We start from the raw sequence: 27,786 nt of genomic DNA, 5'->3' as shown, positions 1-27,786 counted from the left end.
TGGAAACTAAACTAATGGATATCGAGTTTTCTCATTCATACGGTACATATACGACCACACTCGCACGAGGGTTCCATTGTGATTTTATCATGTCTAATATATAGGTTTACTACATTTTTCAATTAGTTATGTGTCCAGTGGTGTAACCGTGTGCATTGGTTCAAGAATCTTCCATGCTAACATTGATGACCTCAATGTGTTGAACCCATTTTAAGCACTCTCACTCTAGTGCTAGTGAGAGGCAATGGTAGAGAAGGTTTACAATGGCATAATTTATTTTGTACACATTTAATAGTAAAGAATATAGCTATTAAAGACTCTATTAGGCCCTACAGATTTGCAAAATGGTTTTTATAAATAACCAAAGGAAAGCAGCTTGGTTACTGATCTTACTTGTTTATTATCGCTCATGTGTAATCACTACTACCATAATTGAGAGAAATAAAGCACATGAATACGTCCAACTCAAGCGTTGGTTTCTTTTAATATAAATATAATATTTTTCCTTGCATGACGATAATCATACATTCTTTAGTGTTAACATAACCGGATACTTCATGTAATAAATTGATGAACAAACAAACATGATTACAAAATGACTACAAAAGATAGCAATATCTCATAGTCTAATATGCCAATATTTAAAGTAATGTTTTGTGCAACTAAACATCACCTTGAGTTTATAAAATTAGTTTGCCATTATTTTGTCTAAACAAAGATGACCCGAGAGTGACTTGTACTAAGTTTAGAAAAAACAACTAATGATGAAGTGCTATGCTAACCCTTTTAGATCATAAACTGGCTCATAAACTCAATAAAAAGAGTCTTCATATATTTATATCACAACAATCTGTACCAGTAAGGTAGAAAAACAACTTAAAATATTTAGAAAAAGACAATTGAGCTATCAACAAACACATACAATATTGTCTATATGAAACACTGTATATATGGGCACACTCACTTTATAAAATAAAACCAAAAAAAACCATGTAATCTAACAATTTCGTTATCTTACTAAAACAATTTGATACTTCATTTATTCCACACTATAAAATACGTTGACATATAAAAGCTAATAAATCTGGACACATATCTTATAACGTATGAAATAAAAAGGCCAGTAAATTATCAGGAACCAAAGGTGAACAGAAAATAACCTAAGCCTACGAGGGGTTTTATAGAAATTGTTCGAATCTTGCTAGTTACACACCCTTTGATGAAACGATGAACGGCCAGGATGCACACAAAACCATCAGGGCAAACCATTCGGCCCTCGGGCCTCCTAGAACACTCGCCTTCCCCGCGCCGCCGGCGTCCCTCCCAAGCAGAAGCGATCGAGAAAAACCCTCGTCGCTCTCTCCCCCTCCTCCTCCTCCTCCTCGTCCGCCGCCGCCACCTCAGATCTCCATCTTCCCACCCCCAAACCCTCCCCGAACCCACGCGAGCTCTCCGCCATGGCGTCCATGATGGTAAGCGCCACTCCCCGCTCCACTGACGCGGCCTCTGCTCTCCGCCACTGACTGGTTTTGGGGTTTTTTGGGGGATTTGCAGCAACCGCAGATCATCCTGCTCAAGGAGGGGACGGACACGTCGCAGGGGCGCGCGCAGGTGGTGAGCAACATCAACGCGTGCACGGCGGTGGCGGACACGGTGCGCACCACGCTGGGGCCCCGCGGGATGGACAAGCTCATCCACGACGTCAAGGGCGGGACCACCATCTCCAACGACGGCGCCACCATCATGCGCCTCCTCGACATCATCCACCCCGCCGCCAAGATCCTCGTCGACATCGCCAAGTCGCAGGACTCTGAGGTAAACAGAAAGCCCCGTGCGAGCCGGATTGGCAGTTACTGCATCTTGCTAGGGTGTGCAGCTGGGCAACCAAACCACATAAGATTGTTTCATGCGATTCAGAACAATGCTTCACTGAACATGCAAGATGCATAGTGTAGAGATCTGAATCGACGAACTTTTTATTTTGTGTGTGATATACTGCTAAGAACATCAACGTGTGAAATGCAGTAATGTGGTGATCGTGGTGGTGCTTTTTGTTCTTTATGGATCACATTTGTTCACCCCTGTTACACATAGGTAGACTTGTGGTGTTTGAATTTCATGAAAATATGTTTGGATATCCTCAATGTTTTTAGAGAAAGGAAAGAAAATGCAATTTTTTGGTTCATATAGTGATCTGATCCATGGGAAAAGGACGGTTCTAATAACTAGGTCATGGAAGGCTTGTGATTTTCTTAGCTTTATTCACAAGCTACTGATGCATGATTAGTGTTTGGGCTGATGTTCATGTATGCATAGTGATTTATCGATTTATGTTTTGTTTTATCATTCCTTATCAACTTTAGTTCCATACAAGCCCATAACATACACTTGCAAGTAAACTGTATCTTCCATCTATTATTTCCTTCAGGTTGGTGATGGAACTACCACCGTGGTACTTCTTGCTGCTGAGTTCCTGAAAGAAGCAAAACCTTATATTGAGGATGGAGTACACCCGCACAGTCTAATTCGCAGTTATAGAACTGCTGGCCATTTGGTTAAGATGCTTACCCTTCTTTCCTTCTCCATAAACCCCGTAACTTGCTTCATTTCTTTATACTCACCTGAAAAATCACCAGGCAATTGAAAAGGTCAAAGAATTGGCGACTAGCATTGAAGGAAAAAGCCTTGAAGAAAAGAAGGCATTGTTAGCCAAGTGTGCTGCTACAACACTGTCATCAAAGTTAATAGGTGGCGAGAAAGAATTCTTTGCATCTATGGTTGTGGATGCTGTTCTTGCCATTAGCAACGATGACAGGCTTAACCTTCTTGGAATAAAGAAGGTAATTTCTCAAGATATTAGTGCAGCTTTGTGTTCAATCGTCGTGTGCATGATGACTATTTTACTAATGTAAACCAGTTTCCATTCAATAGATTGTTAGCACTTAAATTTCATTGTGAACTAGGATGTCTGAATTTTGAACTGATGCTAGGTTCCTGGAGGCACCATGAGAGATTCCTTCCTTGTTAATGGAGTTGCCTTCAAGAAAACATTTTCATATGCTGGATTTGAGCAACAACCAAAGAAGTTCCTGAGTCCAAAGATTCTTTTGCTGAACATTGAATTAGAACTGAAATCTGAGAAAGAAAATGCAGAGATCAGGTATGCCAGCACAATCCAAGCACTATTAGAGTATTAGTGTGACCGTGATCTACACTCAATTTCCATGCACTCTATGTTCTTTCCCTTTTTCTCACTGTAGTCTTATTTATCTAGATTGTCTGACCCTCTGCAATACCAATCAATTGTTGACGCTGAATGGAATATCATTTATGACAAGTTGGATAAATGTGTAAAAAGTGGGGCAAAAATAGTCCTTTCTCGGTTGGCAATTGGTGATCTTGCAACACAGGTAGGCATGTTCATTGCAGCTTGTTCTGTTCTCTATATAGTTTTTGTGTCATACTTTGGCCAAAGCTCATATAATTGCTTTTGTCCAGTATTTTGCAGACCGGGACATTTTCTGTGCTGGTCGTGTTGCAGAAGAGGATTTACAACGTGTTGCAGCAGCAACAGGTGGCACCGTTCAGACATCAGTTAATAATGTCATTGATGAGGTAACCTTGTTGGTCTATGTTTTTGGTCTATAGATTGATACTGATGAGTTTAGTCTTAAGTACAAATGTTGGCGTTGGTTAGCTATTTGGCGACAGATAAAGCTCACTTAATTTATGATGATCCTTTCTGTTGAAAAGGTACTCGGTTCTTGTGAAGTTTTTGAGGAAAGGCAAGTGGGTAATGAACGGTTCAATATATTTAGTGGCTGTCCTTCTGGTCAAACAGCAACCATAGTCCTTCGTGGTGGTGCAGATCAGGTCCTCTATCACTATATATGATTTGCATAGCAAACTAATGATAATATACTAATGCTGCTGTTATTGTTATCAGTTCATTGAGGAAGCAGAACGAAGCCTTCATGATGCTATCATGATTGTTAGAAGAGCTGTTAAGAACTCAACTGTTGTACCTGGTGGTGGTGCTATCGATGTATGCATTGTCAATCTAAACTCAAATACTGTGATTCTCCAGATATATTGATGTGCTAATCTATCTTTATGCATTAGATGGAAGTAAGCAAGTACCTCAGACAGCATGCACGTACCATAGCTGGGAAATCTCAATTTTTTGTTAACTCATTTGCTAAAGCCCTTGAGGTAAATCCTTTTCCTCCATTCTTCTTCATTGCCATTCGTAGTAGATCTGGTCTGCTTTACTTTTCTACCCATATTTCATTCAATTCTGTCGGTGCTAATATGCTATCAGAAGTGCAAAATTGAACTCAATTTTTGTAATGTGATTGTTGGGAAATGCAATTATGAGTAACACTTTCTATTATGTAGCAATAACTAAATCCCACGTATGTTAGTGTTGGGGTGGTGGATGTTGGTAGTATATAATGTCCCTTGTTTTAGTGTTGGGTTAAATATTAGGTTCAAGTTCCAGGCTTGAGCCCCTGACATGATTGACGTGGCAGAAACAAGAGTAGCTTTTAGCAGTAAAACAAACATCAATGAATATTTTCGGTCAGTCATATGTCCTTTGTTAGCCCTAAACTGACCATGTGTTTACATTTATGATTCATTTGGTTTTGCTTGATGTTTGTTGAGTTCTTATAGATCAAAGGATTCAAGTATACAATCTTGATCAGTTGAAATAAACTCATCTGCAGGTTATTCCAAGGCAGCTCTGTGACAATGCTGGATTTGATGCAACTGATGTGCTCAATAAGCTCCGACAAAAACATGCATCTGGTTGGTCACCTTTTTTTCACTGGTCATTTAGCCTACAACTGATAAGCTGTAAAATGGCATACAAGCCACCAAAATATAATGTGCATAAAACTTTTATATCTATGTTATTCGTGGTTTAAAAGCCAATGCTGTTAACAGGTGAAGGTGCTAATTATGGCGTGGACATCAACACTGGTGGAATTGCTGATTCCTATGCTAATTTCGTCTGGGAACCTGCTGTTGTGAAGGTAATTGCGTGTCTCCTTTTTACTAGTTTTCATATCCCAATTCTTGTGCTGATAGCATAAAATAATTGTTTCCAGATCAATGCTATAAATGCTGCAACTGAAGCTGCTTGCCTTATTCTCAGTGTTGATGAGACGGTTAAAAATCCCAAGGTAAAGAAAGCTCATTCTTGTTTTCTACCATAGTAATACCTGACCATCCATTTGCCTCTTCTGCCAAAATGCCTTTATATTATCTGTTGACCAGCATCATCCATTTTCCCTTTTGCCAATTGCCACGGATTATGCTTGCTCTAGGAACATCATGATATTGTTTTCATGTGTAATTTAAACAGTAAAATGATAGCCATGCCTTATGTGCTGGGGGCTGGAAAGCTTGCCATTCTAGTTTTTCACCAGTACTTGTTTAGTGCCATCATTTTAGACATGTAATTAAGTCAATCAGGCCTCGGCGTGCATAAGTTTAGTAAATACTGTAGTATTTTTTAGGCTAATGACAATTTCAAATACTGAATCTTTACTGACAATCTCGTTGGTAAAGTAGACATGATCTCATAATTTGTGCTATTACACGCCTTTTACACATGACCTCATAATTTGTGCTATTATGTGCCTTGTACTTCTGACCCCGTTTATATTAGCTATTCCATTGATGTCTGTTAGCACATTTTTTAAACTGCTAAATGGTGCATTTCATGTGAAAATTTTCTACATATAATTTTTTTAAAAAAAAATAAATATTTTTTTTTCATTTTTAGTAATTAATTCTTAATTATTCACATTTCTGGCTAATTCTAATAGCTGAAAAGAACGGGGCCAGACTCATGCAACTGCACAGTTGCATTAGAGATGCCACAGTAAAAAATGTTGCCGCTAGTCATGCATTTCCATCGTCACAGTTTGGTGCAAGTTGCTGTATGCATATTGCTGCTACAATATGCGTTACTTTTGTCTAACCCGGTTATCTTCTTTGCTGTAGTCTGAAAGTGCGCAAGGTGATGCGGCTGCTAGCGCGATGGCTGGCCGTGGCGGCGGAGCAATGCGAGGCCGTGGTGGAAGGGGCATGAGAAGGCGGTAATCAACTCACGCCACGTCGTTAACTTTGTCACTTGTGTGGGACAGATTTAGCAGTAGGTTCCTTGCATTCTGCTCATATCCGGAACATTTTTTTTTTGTGACGCTATATGCATGCCCTGCTCGATGTATTTCTGAATGTGCTTCTCAGATTTGTAAAAACATGGCAAATATTTCCGTGATGGTTTGCCTGTTAGTTTTTTTTTTTTTACATTTATCACATTTTGACTGTTTCAATCAGTGGCATTCTTATCCTCCTCCCCTTGCAGACCTGCATAGCATTTTCACGAAGTAGCTTACACTCTGGTCTGCTGATCCCCCACACCACAATGTATGAGACCATGCATCCAATATGTTTTTCTACAGTTATACTGCCACTAGTACAAACCAAGAAGTAAAGCAGGGCGTGAAGCCATCAAAACGGGGCGCATTCCTTGTCTCGCATCATTGTCGCCATGGATGCCATCAAGCAGCTCGGAGTACCGGAGCACGTACATATTTAGGACACGAGGGCACTTGGCAGACAGCATCCGATGCCTAACTCTTTGTTACTTCTCATCTGGCAGTTCTCTACGGAACATACGACAACCAATCTGAACCCATTTATAATAGTGCGAGTCATGACAAGGTTGGCAAGTTAACACCATCCTGTCCTTGGAAAAATATACGGTAGAAAACCCAACTTACGTATAAATCCCTACAAACTTTTATCTATATTTTTTTTCTTCTGCTTATACTTAAAATATCAAACTTTAAATTTTTAACCTTAAATTTAAAGTTAATTTTTAGGGTTTTTTAAATCATAGTTAATTTTTGGTATTTGTTTTTTCATAACCAAAAACACATATATAAAAGTTTTATTCATAAAGTATTCTTTATTTGTAAATATACTGTTGCTTTTTCTTGACCCTCTCAATAATAAGTTGTCTAAAATTATATACAAACCCTCTACATGTAGGGTAATACGACGATGAACAGATTATAGATGTGCATGAAACCTGGTCCAAATTCACAACCCGTTTGTAAGATGCAATCAATTTCTGGCTCGAAATTTGTTATCTTCTACCTCGCATACGAAATTGAATTTTGGATAAGATTTTGACCCTATGTCTACATCTGTGTTCTTTGTAATGGAAATTCGGACATTTCGTTTGCTGTGGTTTACTACACGAGTTCCCGGTTGGTTTCATCTCGTTGTTGCATCCACAGTTCCAAACAAAAGCAGTCGTACTCCGGTCAAATCCACGCAGTGACCGACCAGCAGCCGCGCGACGGCGCCATCCGGGAGAGCCCGCGCCGCCGCGTCAGGCCGCAACGTTCGCCTGCAGGCTGCACTGCTGCAGAAGTAGAGGGGAGAGGAGACGACGAGGTAACAGTCGGCGGCGCGGCCGTGGCAGCGTGTCACCATGCTGTCTCGCAGCCCCCGCACCCAACCCAACCCTACGCAAACCGTAGCGTCAGTTGGGAGTGTCACTACTGTGGCTGGCCGTCGGTCGTCGGTCCAGCCAGTCGTGGCCACTATGGACGGCACGGCAGCGAGGCCCCAGCAGCTCCCACACCGTGACAGACGACGACGACACCAACAATGGCAGCAGCAGCTGCCTGCCTGGCTGCTGCTGCAGCAGCGCCATCGATAGCGCCACTCCCCACGCTCCCTTCTCTTCGTATTATCGGGTATCGGTTACGAAAAGCTTACGAACGATCGATTTCGTACACAACTTTTTTATATAAGTTCTTTCGTCTAACATTTCAAAGCAAATATTTTAATTTTATACCTCCTCTTTCCCAATAGTGTATTTCCAATGTCATAGAGTCAAACTAGTTGCAATGCTAGATTAGTGAGATAGACAGATACAAAATTTGAATATAAGATAATTAATGGAACAAATAGTATTCCATAAATATATTTTTATAAGACATTTAAATTATATAAATGCACTTGCCATAAAACAGAGATAATAATAGCTAATCTAGACATTTACACTTTTAAAAACCTATCACAAAATGAAAATCAGATAATCCAGATGATCTTAAAATCTGTCGAGAAAAGTCCGCGGGCCTCAGCTTCACTAGTTACAAATTTGCCATTGCACCTGTGAACAATTTTTGTGGCTAGGTGAAATTTCTGTGGCTCTCCTCTCTCTTTTTTTCCCTTCGAGTTAAAGTTTTTTTTTAATCGTGGCTCTAGTTTTTGGTACGAGGAAACGTGGGGAAAAAAGATTAAAGAGTCAAGGTTTGCAAAGATGAACTCCATGAACACATTTTTATGTGCTTCACCGATTTCTTTTTACAGGCTCAGCTTTTTTTCTCTTGTTCTCGAGTTTCACTCGCGTTGGGCCATGGCCACCGACATCATCATTAACCATCAAAAGATGGAAAAAAAAAGAGAGAATAAGTACAAAAAGAAAAAAAAAATCTACTGGGTGGTGGCGGTGGCGGCGTTGGCCGCGGCGGCGCAGAAGGCCTCCCGGCGGGCGGCGGCACCGCCGGGGACGACGAAGTGGGCGAGCGAGCGCGTGCTGGTCTCCTCCACGCGGTTCTCCTCGCAGAGGAACTCCCTCGAGCACGCCCTCTCCACCTCCCGCTCGTAGTCGTGCACCAGCACGTCCGTCTCCGCGCCGTGCTCCGCCCTCGTCCGCGCCAGCACCCCCGCCGTGAATATCGCCGACATCCTCCCCGGCGACGACGCCGTGTACCTGTATTTATTGCAGCTAGCTGCTTGAGCCGGCGAATCGATCTGAGGAATTGGATCTTGGAAGGAAGGAAGGTGGGTTACCCGCGCGGGCCGTCGACGAGGATAATGTCCCAGGCGACGTCGTAGAGGTGGTTGGGGAGGTCGTTGATGGCGAGGCGGCAGTCGGAGTAGAGGAGGTTCTGGACGGGGCGGCACTCGGCGGAGCGGGCGGCGCGGGCGGCGTCGAGCAGGTCGGGGAACTCGCGGACGGTGGTGGTGTAGACGACGTCGTAGGCCTCCAGCCCCGGGTGCCGCCCCTCCAGGTGAGAGACGTAGTACTGGTTCTCGTCGAGGAACACCGTGCGCCCGCCGTAGTTGAGCGCCCGCCACAGCGGCGTCTCCCCGCCCAGCCCGAACACCAGCAGGTTGCACGGCGCCCGCCGCTTCAGCACCGCCGCGATGGCGCGCACGTCGGGCCCCGGCATGCTCGCCGTCGAGTTCCCCGCCGCCGCCGCGTACTGCACCAGCGCGTCGAACACGTACCCCGGCAGCCCGCCCCTTCCTCCCCCTCCCCCTCCCTCACCGCCGCCGCCCACCTCCGCCGACACCGACACCGCCATCCTCCTCCCGGCCACAGGCGGCGCCGGGTGGTCCCGCGCGGCGCACAGCATCGTGCCGAGAGACACGCAGGCGAACCCGGCCAAGAACAGCACCGCCCACATCCGGCGCCGGGAGCCAAGAACCGCCATCGCCGCCGACCCGGCGCCACCAACCGTCTTGTTCGACGACGGGTGCACCACCAGCAGCTTCGGCCCACTAAGCCCCTTCATCCCAGCCACGAAACCGAGCTACCAATGGCGGCGAAGTGGAGCCAATGGCCAGGTAGTTGGGGCGAGACCGCGAGAGCTCGTAAGTTGGAGTGGCCTGTAGCCTGCCGCTCCTGGCGAGAGAGAGAGAGTGAGTGAGTGAGAAGAGGTGGATGGATATGGAGGTGGAGGAGGTGAGAGGGAGGGGGATGGGTGAAGTGGCGCCTAGTCGAGGTGGAGGCGGAGGAGGAGAGGAGGAAGAAGAAGATGGGTTGGGTTGGGTAGGTAAAAGGGAGAATTAATCCCGCCGGGATTTGCGGTGGCTGCGCTGCTGCCGCTCTTCGTTTCCGTGCATGTCTTTCGCAACTTTTCCTCCCTTCTCCGTTTGGCGATTTCTGGACTTTTTATCCCTAATCAAGATGATCTAAAAACAAAATCTTCATCTAAAAAGCTCCTTTTTTTGCCTGGAGAATCTATACTATTACTCCATCGGTCCAACTACGGAAGACTATAAATAAAACTATGCCAAACTTTCAAGGTTTATTTAGATTTATATTTATGATAATAAATATAGACACATGTATAAATTATATATATTTATTAACATATAAATTTAGATCAGAAAGTATTAAGCAAATGAAGCAGGAGTTTACGCCGTTTTGGATGACTTATGTCAAACTTTAAAATTTTAGCTATGGATAGCTTTTAAAGCATTTGTTTTAAAAACATGGAAACAATATGTATAAATTATATTGAAAAATAATTCAACAAATCATATAGTTGTTGATAAATAGTGGCCAAAGTTTTTTTTTACAAAAATACTAGAGGTAGTATTTATTTGGACCTGGTTAAGTTTCACTATTCTATTTTGTATATTAAAAATGGAAAGTTGTTAAGGTTTATTTAGTGTAGTTTTTTATTAATCTTTTGGAGTCAACCCTGTCAAAGATTTTACCGTCGTTCCGAGCCCCAAGTCAACCGACGTTATATAATACCCATAACAAGAGGCAAGTCAGTTTGGTCGTATGATATTATTACTGTGGAGATCAGACTTAATCAAGGAAATAAGTGGATGAAGCCAAGAAAATTAAGCCATCGCTTTCTGTCCTCCTTTCGGACCACAGTTGCCCAATGCGATGAGTCACACGACGAAGCAGCTAAACTTAATCAATGCCAAACAATAAAAGGAAACCAAGTGCACATTATCTCCACACAACGCAACAGTAGATTAATTGCCGTCTAAAAAAGTCGCATCATAAACCTACAGAAGTACAGAGGGAAGAGTTTTTGTTTCAAATCTTATTAAAAAAACACAAACTGATTCCTGTCAACCTACTATGTAATTTCTGCATCTTATACAATAAAACGGCACATCTAATTGTATGACTAGTTGAGCTAAAGGAAGCAACCCACAATATTTATAGCCGCATTACTTGTGGTTAAAAATCAATACCAGAAAATAAAAACGATGATAATCCCTCTAAATCCATTTTAATGAAGTTTTAAATATGATTGATAAGTCAATAAGCAGAGGATAAGAGTCTAATCTGAAGGGGGCAGCAATGCATTGTCACTGTCAGGTTGCCTCTCCCTACGCTAATCTGTAGTAAACGAGATCATTGTCTGAACAAGTGAGCAAGGCCGCACTTCACCTCATGAGACATCCAACGTACCATCTCCAATGCTTTTGCTGTACAGATCAGCTTCAGATTGGCCGGGCAACGGCTAACCACTGGGCTAGGCATACTAGGGTGGTTGCATTGGCACTGCTGCTCAAAATTAACCAACAGATTAGCTGAAAAGATTAACCAGCAGATGGCCATTCTATGTCCAAGTCAAGCACTGAAAAGGCTAAGATATGACCTTGATTGATTTTTCTATAAAAAAGCCAAACGGTATATTTATAAAAAAATTATGAATGAAATTTTTATATACGTATTCTCAAGGATCTAAAGCCAATGTTAAAAAATAAAACTTCGATAAAACCCTCAAAATTAACTTAAAATTAAAATTTAAGATTAAAAATTTTAAATTTGTCATATAAGCATAAGTAAAAATAAAAAAACAGTGAGAACAGGTTATTATCAGGTTAGGTGCCAAAAATGTTTGACAAAATTTTCCAAAATCATGTGCCTTAAATGTGTTAGATGGGGAGATGTTATCAGAATACGCTTGGAATTTAAGTCACGGACCTGACATGTCCAAGCTATCCATCTATATCACTATATGCATCTCTGCATCCATCGCCTTTAATATGAGTTTAAGGTGATGTTTAGATTGAGAGAATTGTTGGAAGAAGTGTCACATCAAATATTTTACCGAATGTTGGAAGGGGTTTTCGGATACGAATGAAAAAACGAATTTTACGGCTAGCCTAGAAACCACGAAACGAATCTTTTGAGCCTAATTAATCCGTCATTAACACATATTGGTTACTGTAGCACTTATGACTAATCATGGGCTAATTAGGCTCAAAAGATTTGTCTCAACATTTCTTCCATCACTCTGCAATTAATTTTTTGGTTCATCTATATTTAATGTTTTATTTAGGTGTTCAAAAATTCGATGCGATGTTTTTAGAAAAAAATTTAGGAATTAAACGAGGCCTTAGCGGAGCCTCCAGCAATGCAATATTGCAAGCAGAGAACACAGGATGCCAATGTACATGTCCATGCAGTTGCCACCGTGATGAAACATTTTATTTTTCTTGTCACTCGTCACTTATTGGTTCTTTGCATGGACTCTTGAAGGATTGGCATTAGTTTATCTAAACTATCTAGTATGAAGACAAGATTAGAGAAAAGCCTTAAATATCTGCCTTTGTGTTAGTTTACTTTAACCTAGAATGTTGTGGCACTGGTATTAGTATACAGTACCTGTTGTAAATTATTCACACAGAATCTTTGTACTACCAAAGCATCATTAGCAGCTTGGCAAGTGTTAATTATACATGCGAAGTCTGAAGATGCAAGCATGACGTCTTGGTCGCTTAACATTGACGACCATAATTTAAGGTGGCTTCCCAAGAATGTTTGCCATGCGGTGCCTGCAAACCAAAGTGCTAATGCAATGCGATGCTACTAGACCGCCAGAAATAAATTATTAGATTGGTGATGATGCAGGAATTAATTAATTGAATCAAAAGCAAGCAATAGCATCGAAAGCAAAGGTTCACCTCCTTCTGAAGATCTGTTCCTGGATATTGCTACTGATATCTTGTTGAAAGCTATGGAATAGTTTATGCCATCGTACTCTGCATATCACTGCTCCTTTTTGGCATCCATTTGATGCAGCTTGGCTTCAGAGGGTGAATCAAAGTGGAGCTAGCACACCTGGACCTGGAAGGCAAAAGGCAAACATCTGAGAGGTTTCCACTTGACGAACGCTAGACTTCACAAACTGAATACAGAACAGAAGTAAATAATTAATACTACTCTCTACAAGTTCACAACAAAAATACAGACATTCCAACATTTTCAAATGCCTAAGCAGTAAAAGCAGAGTTGTTAGCCGTAAGTCCTATATAGATTCTACAGTGTTGAATTAGAGCAGTAACAAGAAGCTAAAATGAAGCAAACACTCAGTTTGATCACTGCAAACAAGGCACTATACCATACTGTTCCTAGTGCTCGCACTATCGCACATCACCAGCACGTTGCAGTTGCTGCTAGACTTTAGAAAGCTACAGTTCAAGTCTTTATTGAAGCTCTGTACTAGCTGGGGCACAAACCAGACTTTGGCAGCTGCAGCATCATACGACATCTCTCTCATGAATTGAACACAAATCAGTACGATCCCTCAAATAAAGGGGTATTCAGAATTTATATTTCTACCACCCAATAATTGTCTCTGGAATTTTATTCAAGTTGCGGGGATTTAGTACAAATCATCTTGATAACTGAAATGATGTCCAAAACTTCAGCGTTGTGCTACTTTCAGTTTCAGTTTCTGTTGCCCATAGCTTTTCCCGTTGATAAAGGGAAGCACCTCTTCGAGTAATTGCAAGTTATGGCATCAGACGAAAGAAAAGGCACGGTACAGTTGAGCAGAACCATCATTTGTTAGATATAGCACTTTGTACAGAGAAGGTAGGGCATCCTGCAAATAGCCAAAATGCACAAATATAATGTTTCAGCGTTTACAGTAAGGACAAGAGAAGCAGCTCCACTGCATGCCTTTTAGGCTCGCTTTCTGTTTAACACTATTACATGCATTCAAAGTTTCCAATACACTCGCTCCGCCTTTTTTAATAAACATGTTTGACTTTTATATCTAAATTACATTTCCGTTTAATCATTCTTCTTATTAAAAAAATATAATTATTAATTATTTTGTTATGATTTGATTTATTAATAAAATAACTTTAAGCATGATTTATAATCTTATATATTTGCACAAAATTTTTGAATAAGACGAATGATCAAACGTAAATAAAAAAATCCAAACAGCATCAAATAAAAAAAACGGAGGAAGTACATTCGAATAAATCAGGATGAGCAACTACTATACTTCCCAGCCACAGCTGTTATACAATACCCAACTATGAACTAACGTAAAAAAAGAAATATTGCATACCTGAAAGGCAGAGGCATCATTTGAGCCCTGCATCTCATTGGTTAGTCTAAGGCAATCAGATTAGCAAGTGAGCTAGCCTTGGATAACGTACCAGAAAGGCAGAGATGCCCTTTCATTATGTACCTGAAAGGAAGACTTGGCATACCTGAAACTCCAGTGGAGAAAGAAGCATCAACACCTGCACACGTCTACGGCCGTCGGCCGGATGGGGCACATATCACCCACACAACCAAACCATCAGTATCAAACACATAATGATGTCCTTAAATATTGGACAGTCACCACCCATGGTACACTCATTACGCTTTCCCAATGATAATATCCTCCCGGACCACGACTTCATGTTGTTATCATCCATGGCCAAGTACAGTTAATTTGGCACCGCACCAGTTGATCTTTCATAAGTTACAACGAGCTTGAACATGATTACATGGGTATCCACACTTCAGCAGCAAACAAAGGCCTAGAAAGTACGGCCCAAAAAGAACAGAAGGTAAGACAACTACACGGGTACAAATGAAGTTACCAAACCCAATTTCAAAATGTTATGCAACAAACTGCAAGACCACCGATCCACCATAACCTATCATCATGAGCAAGACATTTCACTGAACAAATATTGTCTCATCGAACTAAACAGCACCTGGAGGACCAGTTAGGTAACATCATGCTCCACTGCCAGTTGTGTTGTATTGACAGTATGAGAAACAACCACAGCATCGTCTATCAACTGCATCTAAGGGCGCTTGTCTCGCTTACGCAGGCCCATTCGAGATTTGGCATATCTAATAGATGTTAAGGAACTAGATCATAAGTCAAAAGGAATGGTCAGGAAACAGATATCATATTTGGCTTCTTCTACAAGTTACCAAATACATGTTACAAGAAGAATTTGCAATGAGATATAATAGCAGTAAATAATCCCCAACTGTATTGTATAAGGATACTCCAAACGTACCCCCTCGCCAGTTGATGAATACAAAATAACTCCTTGGAGACGATTTATGGCTTCAGTTGAACTGTTCGCATCCTGCAGGCAGTAACCCCAGTTTGGTATTAGCTTTGAAAAGAAATTTAAAAATGATACTATTGCTCATGAAAATGCTTAAGGGGTCATTCTATAGGGAATCGTAAGTGCAGAAAAATAGTATCTTTCAAGACAGTCAGTTCAATGTGATGGACTGTTGCATGCTAAAAGTGGCAACAAACCAAGAACCCTCTAAACCACTATTCCCCGTCACCTAATTCAACTAGATTTATTAAAAACATTTGCATAGGAAAAAATACTCGCATCACAAATATTAGGGTTAATACAATCAATTTTGCAGACAGTCCATTCATTTCAAAATATCTCTTGTTCCAATAAGTGTATCGGGCATCATAGTTTCATGTTATCTCACCACTGACGAAATCAAGAGTGTGGTTGTTTTATTGTTTTCACTTCTACCCAATGTTATCCTTTAAAAAAGAAAAGTGAAAAGGGTATCCATTATGTGAAGATTTACCCTCGATTTCAAAATGAAGAAAAGATTTCTCTGTGGTAGAATAACATAGAAGCTAAACAGCTAGTATTTAATAATAAGCAGGAAAAATTTACTTGATATACCTTGAAATCAACAAATGCAACTGGAGCTCCAAACTTGTTTTGCATCTTCAACTTTATGAATCCCGCACAACTAACCATGACAAGAAACATGTCAAAACAAGAGGTGTTTCTTATTACCTCACATCATGCAGTGTTATATTGGCAATACCTTGAGAAAACATCTATTAACTCTTGCTCAGAACAAGTTGGACCAAGGTTTGCGACAAAGAGTGTAGGGCAAGGAGGATTATTTTGAGGGGCAAATGCTGAAGGGTCCTGCAGGCAAATGGACATGCAAAAAGGAGTAAGCATTACACCCTCTCCGATAAGCTTAACAGTATATACATATTTGATCTTTAGCAACAACACAAACTGTATGCAACTTTTAAAGCCTTCCTGTTCTTATTTATGTAAAGTAAAATCATGGATTTTTCATTTGGCTTTCCATCCAGTAAGCTCGCTTTATAATATGGTTAGCTCCACAAGTCAAGATCAAATGCCTTATTAGTATTTGGGATGTGGAAATGATCCAATGAATCTGAGCCAATTCTACAATTACTTGCTATAATGTAACCTAAGCAGATTTGTAAAACAAGGATATATAATGTTATGAGGAGATCACTAGGAATTTGCCAGCCCAGCACAGCCTATTATGTCTCTCTCATAGTATATTCAACACATATAGCCTATGTAAATCAGAGAAAAAGGAGAAGACAAGAGAGCTGGCCCACTACCACACAGCTTAATATCTCACTTAAGCCCAACATCTCAACTATCATATTCTCCTCCAGCCACCACAGCTCACATGTCCACATGCTTCAGCCAATTCACACAGAGCAGCCTCCACTGCCTCCCCTTCCTCCATAACTGCTACCACCTCTCTCCTCTACCTCCTCATCCCTCTCTCCCTCTCCATAACCATTTAGCTGCTGCTCCACCTCATCCTCAATCAGATGAGCTGCAATCATAGCTTTAATGATGATCTCCAAGGGCAACATCCTCGGGCAGAAAGATGAAGTGGCCAACCACTAGGTGCTCCCTATAGAGTGTAGCAGCCAATGGTATGACATGGTGGTTAACAATTATTTGGGGTGGCTCATCCAGGTCATGGATCGTGGGGGCAACCCCAGTGGCTATGTTTTTTTTTTGCAACACAATCACACTTTATAATTTTACTTGAGCTACCGTTAATTTGAATCATTGATAGTTTGACTTACTGTACAAGATTAATAAAGTTCTACCTTGAAGATAAAACCTAGTAGTAAAACTGACTGCAAAACTGAGTTGAGCATAATAATGCCATAAATGTGCTAGCTAGCTTTTTTTACATAATTTGCAGCAACAGTATACAAGGAATTTAAAAAACATTCAATAAGAATTGATAAATGTCATAAGATGGTAATGATATTAAGCTTTGAGGCAATAGTTTAATTTCCAATTTTCCATTTCAGATAATGCAAAACATTTATCAAAATAACATGTGTATAGTGTTAAACAAAGAAAACATGCTAGAAAGGATAAACATGTCAAGATGCAAGAAGAAAGTCACCTTACTGAAAGCAGAAGGCTCAAAGTTTGTGTAACTGCAAGTAGAAAATGATATTAATTAGAATTAAAACACTCTAGAAGTAATCCCCAAAATAGTCCTGGATGTTTCCTATCTAATATCAACTGCAGGACATTAAGCTGATTTTCCTTAAAAAATCACATAATTAAACTGTGCTCAAGTAGTGTGCCATAACCTTTGTGCAGAAGGATAACCATTCAAGCTGTGTGAAGAATTACCCATTCCAGACATGTGAATATTGCTTCCAGCACCTGGTAGGGCGCAAAGTGTGCCAAAGATGTGCAAGGTGAGTGTTTTGCAAGAACGTTCAGCAACGTGAGTGGATATGAAGCCACAGTTAGGATATGAACACAAAGAAAATTCTAGGATAAATGTTATAGGAATTAGGAACTCAAGATCATCAGTATCCCTCAATGGAGAGGGAAATCATTTTCATCAATCTGATTGATGTGCAGATTGTGGATATGGAATGGTCTACTTTGGTTCATGTGACTACAATGGAGCATGTCATAGCGGATAGATCACCATAGTGTAAACAACAAACTGTTAAATTCATAGGCACTAGCCCCACAATCTGCTTGAATGATACCTGATTCAGGATATCCCCTTGGATTTCTAGCCTTTTTCTCAGAAGAATAGGGAGGGACATCATCTGATAGAAGTAAAAGGGTGTCATAAAAAAGTACAATTGAATAACCACACCAATATATGACAGAACAAAGATTGCAGATTGCAAGCAAATGGCTGACCTGTTCTGGAGCGCTTTGATCTTGAGTTAGACTTTGCAAGATCTACATGGAGTGTGGAATTATTCTCAAGGTCAAATATCATTCCCTGCAGCAAGAAACGATCCACAGAAACCACAACACCACTGAGAAGTATAAACAAGTGATTTTTATTTTATAGCTGCAAGTTCTGATGTAGAAAGACTCGATAGGACTAATGGTCTTGCAGAATAGCATAACTTAAGTACTGAATGATAAATTGGTAATGTTGAACTGAGCTCTTACATTTGTGGCACTCATTGCGGCCAAGGCGGAAGGTTGATCTGCGAAGATAGCAAACGCATATGCCTGCAAAGCATAAACAATCTGTGCTGCTCACCGTGCTGTTCGAGAAAAGGAATAAAAGAATGCAAACCCTAATGCCCTAGCACCGACGAGACTGCATGTTCGGGGGCTAGGGGAGAGAGAGAGAGAGAGAGAGAGAGAGAGAGAGAGAGAGAGAGAGAGAGAGTGGGGGGGAAACCTGCGATGATTTTCCGGAGGAGCGGAGGTGGGAGGAGACATAGCCGGGGAAGTCGCGGAAGAGGTTGTAGACCTCGCGTGCCTTGGCGTCGCCGGGGAGGCCCGCGATGAAGAGCGTCCGGAGCTCGTCGCGCGGCGGCAGGGGCTCCGCCGCCGCGTGGTCGTAGTACCCGCCGTACGCGGGGTGATGCTGCTGCTGCGGCGGCGGCGGAAGAGGGTAGCCGTGGTGGCGGTAGGAGGCGTACGGGGAGGTCCCCGGCGGGGGCGGCGGCGGGGCGTAGGAGGTGTGCGGCGGCGGCGGGTTGTTGTAATAGGACGCCGCCATGCGAGACTGCGAGGAGAGCGCGAGCGCGACGGCGGCGGCGGACGCGGCTTGGAGGGTTTCCGCCGCCCGTGCGGTGCGGCGCGGTGCGGCCGACGGAGTTGGGGCGGTTTTGGGCTTTCTCGGGTGAGCACGACGGATTGGGGTTGGACGCAGGCGTGGCTGGCGTTTTTGTGTCTACTATGGCATGAGCCGCAGGAGGGGGCGCGAACTTGTGTTGCAGCGATGAACTTTTGCCCCTAACATGATTAGCCAGGAATAGAGGTTGTGATTTTTGACTTGTTAAGATAAAAAAAATAATTTATCAACACAAATTTTATTAGAGATTTGCAAAAATGGACCTCCAAACATGTGGTGTTTGTAAATTTGAATTTGGAGTGTATGACATATGGGTCCATCTATGTCTATAAAGTGTGGGCTCAGTGGCAAATTTGCAAAACACCAGAGCCCTATTTTTGTAATTGTTTCAAAATTTATATATGTGCTTTCGTAATCTAAAAATCAAGGCTACAAACTAAACTAAAAAACTCCAAGATCTATTTATGTACAAACTGTATTCATTGTATTTCACTCTTGGCATAAGCGATAAGCTAGAGGAGATGGCATCTCAAACTCTTTAAATAATCGAGCCTTAAGAAATAGTCTTTAGTAAGATTTGTAAAGAAACGGACAAACTTTTATGAGTAAGGTTAGGATAGGCTCGCTTAGTGCTACTTTCACCATGTTTTTAATCAAACAGTAATTCTATCATAGTTAATAAAAAAATATTGAAGAAAAAGTACTACTTTTATCATTTAAAAGTTCGCACTATAATTTTGTTATTACCTTAAAATTTATAACAAAGTGATATTGGTAACTTTTAATATAATACAATAGAACTTTGTGTAATATTATGCATCGAAATTCGTTGGTTTGTGGAGAAAAATCATGCAGCACCATTTTTTCCGCTTATGCCTTCTAAGCCAGAAATTGAATCCTGGATCTTAAATTTGGTTTAAATTTCAACATTTACTCGAGTGTTTTGATAGTTTATCCTCTATTATCAAGCGTAAGTAGGAAAATTGTGATTCACTAGCGATTATGTGATAAAGAAATTTAAAGTACATTTGAAAAAAACGGATATTTGGATCCAACTATCACAAAGCAACGTATTTTAGGACAAAGCAAAAAAAAATGCAGATATAACACCATGTTTATCACAAAAACACGTATTTAATGTCATGTATCACAAAACTATAGATTTAATAGCGAATTTATAAATAACATATTAAAACATATTTTAGAGTTAGACATGTTGCACTGTTGTTTTTAAAAGTTTAAAGAGATGTAGTTTTCTAATAGTCTTCATGCTAAACACATAATTTTATGATAGTCCGTAGTTTTGTAAAAATGTTGGTGCTAAATTTGTAGTTTGTCTTATATATATTATTAAATATGTAATTGTATGATATTTTAATAGAAATATCTATAATTTTATAAAATATCTCAAATATTTATTTCCATGTCACTTTCTCCATTGTTTAACTCAAAATTAAGCCATGTTTTTATAATGGCTAAATACATGACTTTATAAATAGTGATTCCAACTATTTCCATTGCACATGACTTCAGAAATACCTCTAGTCTTTTAAAAATAAGATTTTCATTGGTTAAACGCCACCTGCACCAAATTTAGGCCATGTTTGTTTTGTACTTAGAATTATTATAATATATTATTAAAACAAGTTACTATAAACTAAATTATTATAAGCTGAAATAGGTAATATACATTAACATGGATAATTAATTTAAAGTACTCAAGGATATTGGTTATTTACACACTTAATAATCTAAAAAAACATCCCTGTTCAAGTTTATCAAATTATTGTAATCTGATATATATATATATATATAATAAGTTGCCATAATAATCTAATCGTATATTCTACATTATTTATAGAGTAAAGTACATGACCGGTCTTTAAACTTATGGCATGATACCACTTAGGTCCATAAACTTAAAAAATGCATGTTTAGTTCTATAAACTCGTTTTTGTCTAAAATCATGAACCTAGATGATACATTAAAACGAGTTAATAGATCTGGATGGTAGATAAAAACAAGTTTATAGACCTGGACAATACAAACAAGTTCATAGAACTAAATGTGTATTTCTAAGTTTGTAGACCTAAGTGATATCGTGTCACAGTTTAAATAATAACCATAGACTTTACCCTTATTTATATAATCTAAATTACCATAATACTAAACGGAAACAGCCACTATGGCACTATCCATGCCAAATTGATGCGATGGGTCCCGGTCCCCCTCACCAGTACACGCGGTTTCACCGTTCCAGCTCTCCTGCACGGAGAGAAAATTCCAGGCGATCCCGACCGAAACACGCTGACCCCACGACGAGCACCCCGCCGTCCTGTCCCGTCCCGTTGCGCGAGGCCCCACCGCATTTCTCCCCTCCCGGTCACCGGGGAGAAAGCCACAGAAGCGACTGCGTCACAGCCCTGACCCATGTCGGCGCCGCGCCGCTAGCGCGAGGGGGAGGAGGCGATGAAGCCGCCGCAGCAGCAGAGGGGAGGAGGTGGCGCGTTGGGGCGGCGCGGCTTCGCGGCGCTGCTCGCGGCGGCGGTCGTTGCGCTCGCGCTCCTCTGCCTCTTCTACGGCGCCGCCTTCGGCCCCACCCTCCGCTCCCGCCGCCTTCCTCTCCAGCGCCGGTTCGAGGTTGTCCAGGCCCTCCCCGCCGACCTCGCGCTCTCCTCCCTCCCGGTCCGTGACCCCTCTCTCTCTCTCTCAGCCTTTGTTCCGTACGCGCGAGTGGTGGGTTGATTCCGCTGACGTCTCTCCGCGCGCTCGGGTGACGGTGGTCTGGGGTTCAGGTGTGCGACGCGGGGTACTCGGAGCTGATCCCGTGCTTGGACCGGGGCCTCCTCTACCAGCTCCGCCTCAGGCTCAACCTCTCCCTCATGGAGCACTACGAGCGCCACTGCCCGCCGGCGCACCGCCGCCTCAACTGCCTCATCCCGCCACCCGCCGGCTACCGGGTGAGACAGACACACGACCATGATGGATTGATTAATCTGCCGCATGCTGCGCTTTGTTTATTTGCTAATGTTTGTGGTGTGAATGTGTGATGTTTCAATGCTTAGGTGTCAATCAGGTGGCCGAGGAGCCGGGACGAGGTGTGGAAGGCTAACATACCACACACCCACCTTGCCTCTGAGAAGTCCGATCAGCGGTGGATGGTGGTGAACGGTGACAAAATCAACTTTCCCGGTGGAGGCACCCACTTCCACGCTGGTGCTGACAAGTACATTGTGCACCTTGCGCAGGTTTTGGAGATGATCCAGCAGTGAATTTTACCGTATTTTTGTTACCTCTGAATCTGATGACATCGTTGTTGTTTTGGTGTGGATGTGTGGTGCAGATGCTGAATTTTCCGAATGGTAAGCTCAGCAATGGAGGGAATATCAGGAATGTGCTGGATGTTGGTTGTGGGGTTGCCAGCTTCGGGGCCTACCTTCTTCCGCTCGATATAATTGCAATGTCGCTTGCTCCTAACGATGTGCACGAGAACCAAATACAGTTTGCCCTTGAAAGAGGAATCCCATCAACCCTCGGTGTGCTGGGCACAAGGAGGCTGCCATACCCCAGCCGCTCATTCGAGCTGGCACACTGTTCTCGTTGTCGGATTGACTGGCTGCAGAGGGATGGGATCTTGTTGCTGGAAGTGGATAGGGTTTTGAGGCCTGGAGGGTATTTTGTGTATTCATCACCAGAGGCTTATGCTATGGATCCCATCAACAGGAATATATGGAGAAAGATGAGTGATCTTGCTCGAAGAATGTGTTGGCAGATTGCATCTAAGGAGGATCAGACAGTCATATGGGTCAAGCCATTGACTAATGAGTGCTATATGAAGAGAGAGCAAGGAACACTTCCTCCCATGTGTGACCGTGATGATGATCCAGATGCTGCTTGGAATGTGCCCATGAAAGCATGTGTAACTCCGTACTCGGAAAGTAAGTTTACTTCCCTTATTTGCCTCAAGATTATTGAATAGTGAATAATACGGTATGCCATGCTGCCCCTTACTTTCTTATGGAACTTTGCTTGAATGCTATATAATGGCAAAAGCTTGCGCATCTCAGGACACACTTAATGCTGGAGATTCAAACATTAGCGATAATTTAGAAGGGCACCATAGCCAATCTTTTATGTCAAGAGAATATCTGCTGCCAAGCCCTTAATACTTGGGCTGCCTAGTTGCCGACCAATTGGCTCCTACCTGGATCATGCTCACTGTAAGCTGTCGGCTCTGCTTCTCCAGCCAGTTGTGTCCTCAACAGATTACCACCCCCCCCCCCTTCCCCCAGCGGGTTCATGTTCCTGAATCCTAATCATAGCAGTCTCGAGATCGATGATGCATTGACTTTTTTTTTTAATTGGGGACATCTCCCAAGAATATCTCAAACTTGTTATTTGCAATTCTTAATATAGCTTTGGTAAATTATGTATTAAATGCCTCATTGTTTAGAAAATGCATTACATAGAATCACTCACAACTTCTCCAGTAACTAATTGGCCACTGTTGTGTTTACTGAAGTATTAAATTCTTCTGTATAACTTAAGAATATTTTGTTTGGTTCAAATATGTGTATATCCTGTTGCTGGGAATTTAATTGAAGAAAATGCCAGTTACCTGTTTTTGTTAAATGCATTGTCTACTCCAGTTTTTGCCGTATGCTTTAACTTATCTGGCTAACTGCTATTGAGCACCTTGTATTCTGATCTTATCATGTGCACTTATCCAGGAGTGCACATGGTTAAAGGTAGTAATCTCCTTCCATGGCCGCAAAGGCTTACCACACCACCCCCTCGTCTTGAAGAGCTTGGAATCAGTTCAAACAATTTTTCTGAAGACAATGTGAGCTATGCAATAAGCCAATGATAATTTTCTTTTGCAATATGTGCTCAAATCCTTTTTGAAAGCTTCTTTAGTATCTAACCTTGAAATATTCCTTGCAGGAGATTTGGCATTCTAGGGTTATTCAGTACTGGAAACTCATGAAATCTGAGATTCAAAAGGATTCATTTAGAAATGTTATGGATATGAGTGCAAACCTTGGTGGATTTGCAGCATCTCTGAGGAAAAAGGATGTCTGGGTGATGAATGTAGTTCCTTCCGCAGAATCCGGCAAACTGAAGATCATCTACGATCGTGGTCTAGTAGGGACCATCCATAATTGGTATAAAATATTTGAAAACCTTTTGTCTTGAATCCTATAGACTTATTTCAGTTAGTTGTTTCAGGTTCGAATTTGCATAGGTAAAATTGTTACATATTCATTGAGTTCAAAAACATAGTTTTAGTACCTGGATATAATCAAACAGTCACTTTATCTAAAAGGAATATCAAACGGTAAAAAACATTGAAGTCTGTTGAGTGGCCGATTGAAGAAACAGACCGGTAATTTGATTAATGTTGAACCAAACTTGTGTTTAGCCATATAATTACCATATCTTTCAGAAAAATATATTAACATATCTTTGTTAACACTTGACAAAGCACATTATGTTTTTTCCATTCATGTATGGTGTTGTATTTTATCTAGACATAATTTGCATATGATTTTGTGGACTTCCTTAGTAATGCTATTATGGGAGAGTGGCAGCTATTTATTAATAGTGATAGTCCAGTCACCACATTTAGAGCGCGTTGCTAGAGGGGATATTAACTCATTATGATTGCGCCTGAAGTTCCCGCCACTAGAAAAATCCCTCATAGCATGTGGTGCTCTTGTTATTAACTTCTTTGACCAGGACGCATTATTACTTTCATTACACAAAAGTCAAAAACTTGGCCTATGTCCTATTCTAGTCCCAGTGCTCCAGCATTGCTTAACAGTGCCTCTCTACTTTCTACTGTTACTTCCTATTTCTACTAAAATCCCTTCATAATCAATCTTGATTACCTTTACATGGTCACTGAAAGCAGTTTGTTCTTGTTATTGTTGTATTGTCGTACTTGATGCTATCTGCTACTCTTTTGGTGCATCTACTGTGATATATATTCTTTGTTTTCTGTTTCTTAATTGAAGGTGCGAGTCATTCTCAACATATCCACGCACCTACGATCTCCTTCACGCCTGGCTCCTTCTTTCTGAGATAGAGAAACAAGGGTGCAGTGTGGAAGATCTGCTGATTGAGATGGACCGCATCATGAGGCCTCATGGGTATGCCATTATCAGAGACAAAGTTGCTGTCATAAGCTACATCAAGAAGCTTTTACCAGCTCTAAGATGGGACGACTGGTCATCTGAGGTGAAACCCAAAAAGGATGCCCTTTGGTCCGGTGATGAAAGAGTACTGATCGTGAGGAAAAAACTGTGGAATCCGACAATGTAGGCCTTGTAGCAGACACGCAAAACATAGTTCTTATTTTGACCTTAGTTACCCACTTAGCCAGTCACTGCTAAACTGTGATAACCTGATGATCAGTGTATTAAGCGACTGATGATCAATGCTTAGCAGTTAGCACGAGATGAAAGCCATTTTAAATGTGGAGTTTCACAAGGAACCATGTCATTCACCCGCTTGAGCATAAAATTAGCCATAGCAGCATGTAATCAAAATGCACCTTTCACATCCATATCATTGTAGTATAGATTTCTACTTCCTATGATTTTTTTATTTGACGTTATTGACTATTAAATATATGTTTGACTATTTGTCTTCTTAAAGATATATAATATTTCTTATTATTTGTTTTATTACTAAAGATACTTTAAACATGACTATAACTTTGAATGCTTGAATTTTTTTAATAAGATAAATAATCAAATGTAGTTTCAAAAGTTAGTGACGTTAAATAAAAAGAGAGAGGAATGAGTAGAAATCTATTGCTGATAACTAAAGAAACAACATATTGTATGCATCGTTGTTATATATAAAAACACATGGAAAATTTACCAATCATATAATTCCCTAACCCAGATGTGACGTAACTATTCAAAAGGTGGTGTTCACACACATGGTTGCTAGAATTGGAACTCCTTGTGATGATCTCGAGCTGGTCTTATGGTCTGACTCGAGGCAGTGTAAAAATTTTAGTATGTTTATCTGTATACAGTAATCCCAGATATGCTTTTGGGAAAATATCATATTTTATTGTAATTCTTAGCTATATTTTATATTTTGTCTTGATCAATATATATTGTTTGAGTATATTTCAGTTTATTAGTATTTATATGAATCTAAGTAATACTATAACTTTCTCTGTCTCCTCTCGTGAAACAGAGGAGGAAGTAAATGATTTGTACCAAATGTATTATAGGCTCCTGCTGAGCTCTTCCTAGGAGAAAGAAACATCCATCGCAGCGATCATCACCCCCTCTAGCTGCCTCGGCTAGTCAAAACGCTGCTGTTTCTTCTTCTTTTTCATTTTGCGAGGTTCTTTTTCTTCAAAATTGACAATTCAGTCAATGGAAGTATGCAACCTGCTTGCTATCTAGGTAGGACATGATGAGCACGGATCACCAGAGATGATCTCTGAAAGGCTTTTGAAGGAAACGAGACGCGCTCGTCTGGTCACTCGCATGTGTTGCACTGCCGTGGACTGTGGGGAGGGGCGTGGCGCGGAGCATCGGTCTCGTTCGTTCCATTTCAAGAACTCGGTCAACCTGAGAGACGCAGAGATGGTCTCGTCCAGATGCATGCCGTCTTCATCATTTCGATGATATCATCGTCTTTGGATGCTTGCTGCAGGTGACGACTCGAGCTGATCGATGCCTTCATCCTCCTGCTGCCTTGACCAATCCCAGCTGCCAAGAAGCACCTACAAAAATGGCAGACACGGTCACACGGCAGCAGCAGTAGCTAGATAGCTCGCTCAAGAAAAGCTTCAGAGCCATATGGCTATGGCTTTGGAGTGGCTCAAGTGGGCGATCTGGGCGGTCTCCGCCGTCGTGTACCTGGCCGTGTTCTGCAGCGGCAGCTGCCGGCGGTGTCGACCGGCGCCGCGCGGTGGCGCCGGTGCCCCCCGTCCTCCGCCGTGCAACTGCATGGTGTTGGTGCGCGCCGCGGCGGCGGTGGGGAGGAGGACCATGGCGGCGGCGGCGCCGCCGGGGGCCGGGGCAGGGACGGTGGTGGTGATCCACCACCACTTCTACTGCTGCTGCTGCGGCGGCGGCCAGTGCCGCCGCGTGTAGGCCCGGTGGCGATGGCCCGGTGGCGCGCTGCATCGTGGAAAATGGCGCGCGCCTCGCTCTGTTTAGTGCATCCGCTGTAGCATGTTGGTTCTAGTGTTCTACGGTTTCTAGTGTTCACTGTTCTTGTGTCAGGAATGTTCTCCCTTCACATTGTACTCGGTTCTTGAAACTGGTAATATATTTGAGTCTTCAACAAAAAAAAAGAACTCATCATTAACCTGAATAACTTATTAACTTGCAGTATAAATTATGTAGGCACATGTTAATTCCATTTTTTTTCAATTTTGCATATTCAGAAGCACTCAAATGACCTGCGAGATGATTGCTCACAAATAGAGCAGAGCAATTTGTAGTTGTGATCTTTTCAGATAATTCACTAAATTATCTGTTCCATGTTTCTAAAGTAAGTTTTTTTTCAAACAAAAACTTTCTTCTACTTCATTTATTAGCTTAGATCTTTTGTAAACTATCAATAAAATATTTAACTTTTATCTATAACCATGTAGATAATCCACTACAACGATCTGCTTCAAACTAGGTCACACGAAATAGAAATCAAACTCTCTAAAAAAAATGAAAAGTATTGAAATGCAACACAATTTATCACCAATTACATATCATATCACTTATGAAAGTGTTACATTTGTCTTTAGTGGCAGAGACTTTTAACTTTTTACTACTATTGCAAAGGAGAGTTCA

At 41.5% G+C, this 27,786-nt stretch overlaps 4 protein-coding genes across 8 annotated transcripts; 2 read left to right on the top strand and 2 right to left on the bottom strand.

The window, feature by feature from the left end:
- Window positions 1-1,306: 1,306 nt before the first annotated feature.
- Window positions 1,307-6,364, top strand: LOC102718094 (T-complex protein 1 subunit eta). The gene is made up of 14 exons (XM_006657209.3): window positions 1,307-1,472; window positions 1,555-1,815; window positions 2,429-2,554; window positions 2,637-2,840; window positions 2,991-3,160; window positions 3,275-3,410; window positions 3,499-3,615; window positions 3,754-3,873; window positions 3,947-4,045; window positions 4,123-4,212; window positions 4,728-4,809; window positions 4,948-5,036; window positions 5,112-5,186; window positions 6,013-6,364. Exons 1-14 carry the CDS (start codon window positions 1,458-1,460, stop codon window positions 6,109-6,111), a joined length of 1,683 nt encoding a protein of 560 aa, XP_006657272.1. The 5' UTR covers window positions 1,307-1,457; the 3' UTR covers window positions 6,112-6,364.
- Window positions 6,365-8,091: 1,727 nt separating this feature from the next.
- On the bottom strand, window positions 8,092-9,937 carry LOC102717812 (protein IRREGULAR XYLEM 15-like). The gene is made up of 2 exons (XM_040525277.1): window positions 8,884-9,937; window positions 8,092-8,803 (listed from the first exon to the last, which is right to left on the bottom strand). Exons 1-2 carry the CDS (start codon window positions 9,609-9,611, stop codon window positions 8,524-8,526), a joined length of 1,008 nt encoding a protein of 335 aa, XP_040381211.1. The 5' UTR covers window positions 9,612-9,937; the 3' UTR covers window positions 8,092-8,523.
- A 2,332-nt stretch (window positions 9,938-12,269) lies between these two features.
- Window positions 12,270-19,042, bottom strand: LOC102717537 (protein couch potato). 5 transcript variants are annotated; one of them, XM_015838201.2, is made up of 12 exons: window positions 18,563-19,042; window positions 18,325-18,387; window positions 18,064-18,148; window positions 17,904-17,966; window positions 17,490-17,565; window positions 17,297-17,330; window positions 15,917-16,023; window positions 15,769-15,838; window positions 15,110-15,192; window positions 14,163-14,947; window positions 12,763-13,685; window positions 12,270-12,667 (listed from the first exon to the last, which is right to left on the bottom strand). In XM_015838201.2, the coding sequence occupies exons 1-10, from the start codon at window positions 18,884-18,886 to the stop codon at window positions 14,899-14,901; spliced, it is 954 nt and encodes a 317-aa protein (XP_015693687.2). In that variant the 5' UTR covers window positions 18,887-19,042; the 3' UTR covers window positions 12,270-12,667; window positions 12,763-13,685; window positions 14,163-14,898. The 5 variants fall into 5 exon arrangements, with proteins under 5 accessions (XP_015693687.2, XP_040381315.1, XP_040381314.1 ...); XM_040525381.1 differs by having other exon boundaries at window positions 12,270-12,664; XM_040525380.1 differs by having other exon boundaries at window positions 12,270-12,925; window positions 13,200-13,685.
- Window positions 19,043-21,270: 2,228 nt separating this feature from the next.
- LOC102717262 (probable methyltransferase PMT9) lies at window positions 21,271-25,501 on the top strand. Its single transcript, XM_006657206.3, has 7 exons — window positions 21,271-21,646; window positions 21,757-21,921; window positions 22,027-22,209; window positions 22,305-22,899; window positions 23,692-23,804; window positions 23,906-24,126; window positions 24,979-25,501. The coding sequence occupies exons 1-7, from the start codon at window positions 21,431-21,433 to the stop codon at window positions 25,283-25,285; spliced, it is 1,800 nt and encodes a 599-aa protein (XP_006657269.2). The 5' UTR covers window positions 21,271-21,430; the 3' UTR covers window positions 25,286-25,501.
- Window positions 25,502-27,786: the final 2,285 nt, after the last annotated feature.

This window comes from Oryza brachyantha, chromosome 6 (genome assembly GCF_000231095.2).
Source record: "Oryza brachyantha chromosome 6, ObraRS2, whole genome shotgun sequence".
NCBI lineage: Eukaryota > Viridiplantae > Streptophyta > Magnoliopsida > Poales > Poaceae > Oryza > Oryza brachyantha.
The sequence above is the reverse complement of the archived record's forward strand: the minus strand, read 5'-3'. Positions and strand labels throughout refer to the sequence as shown.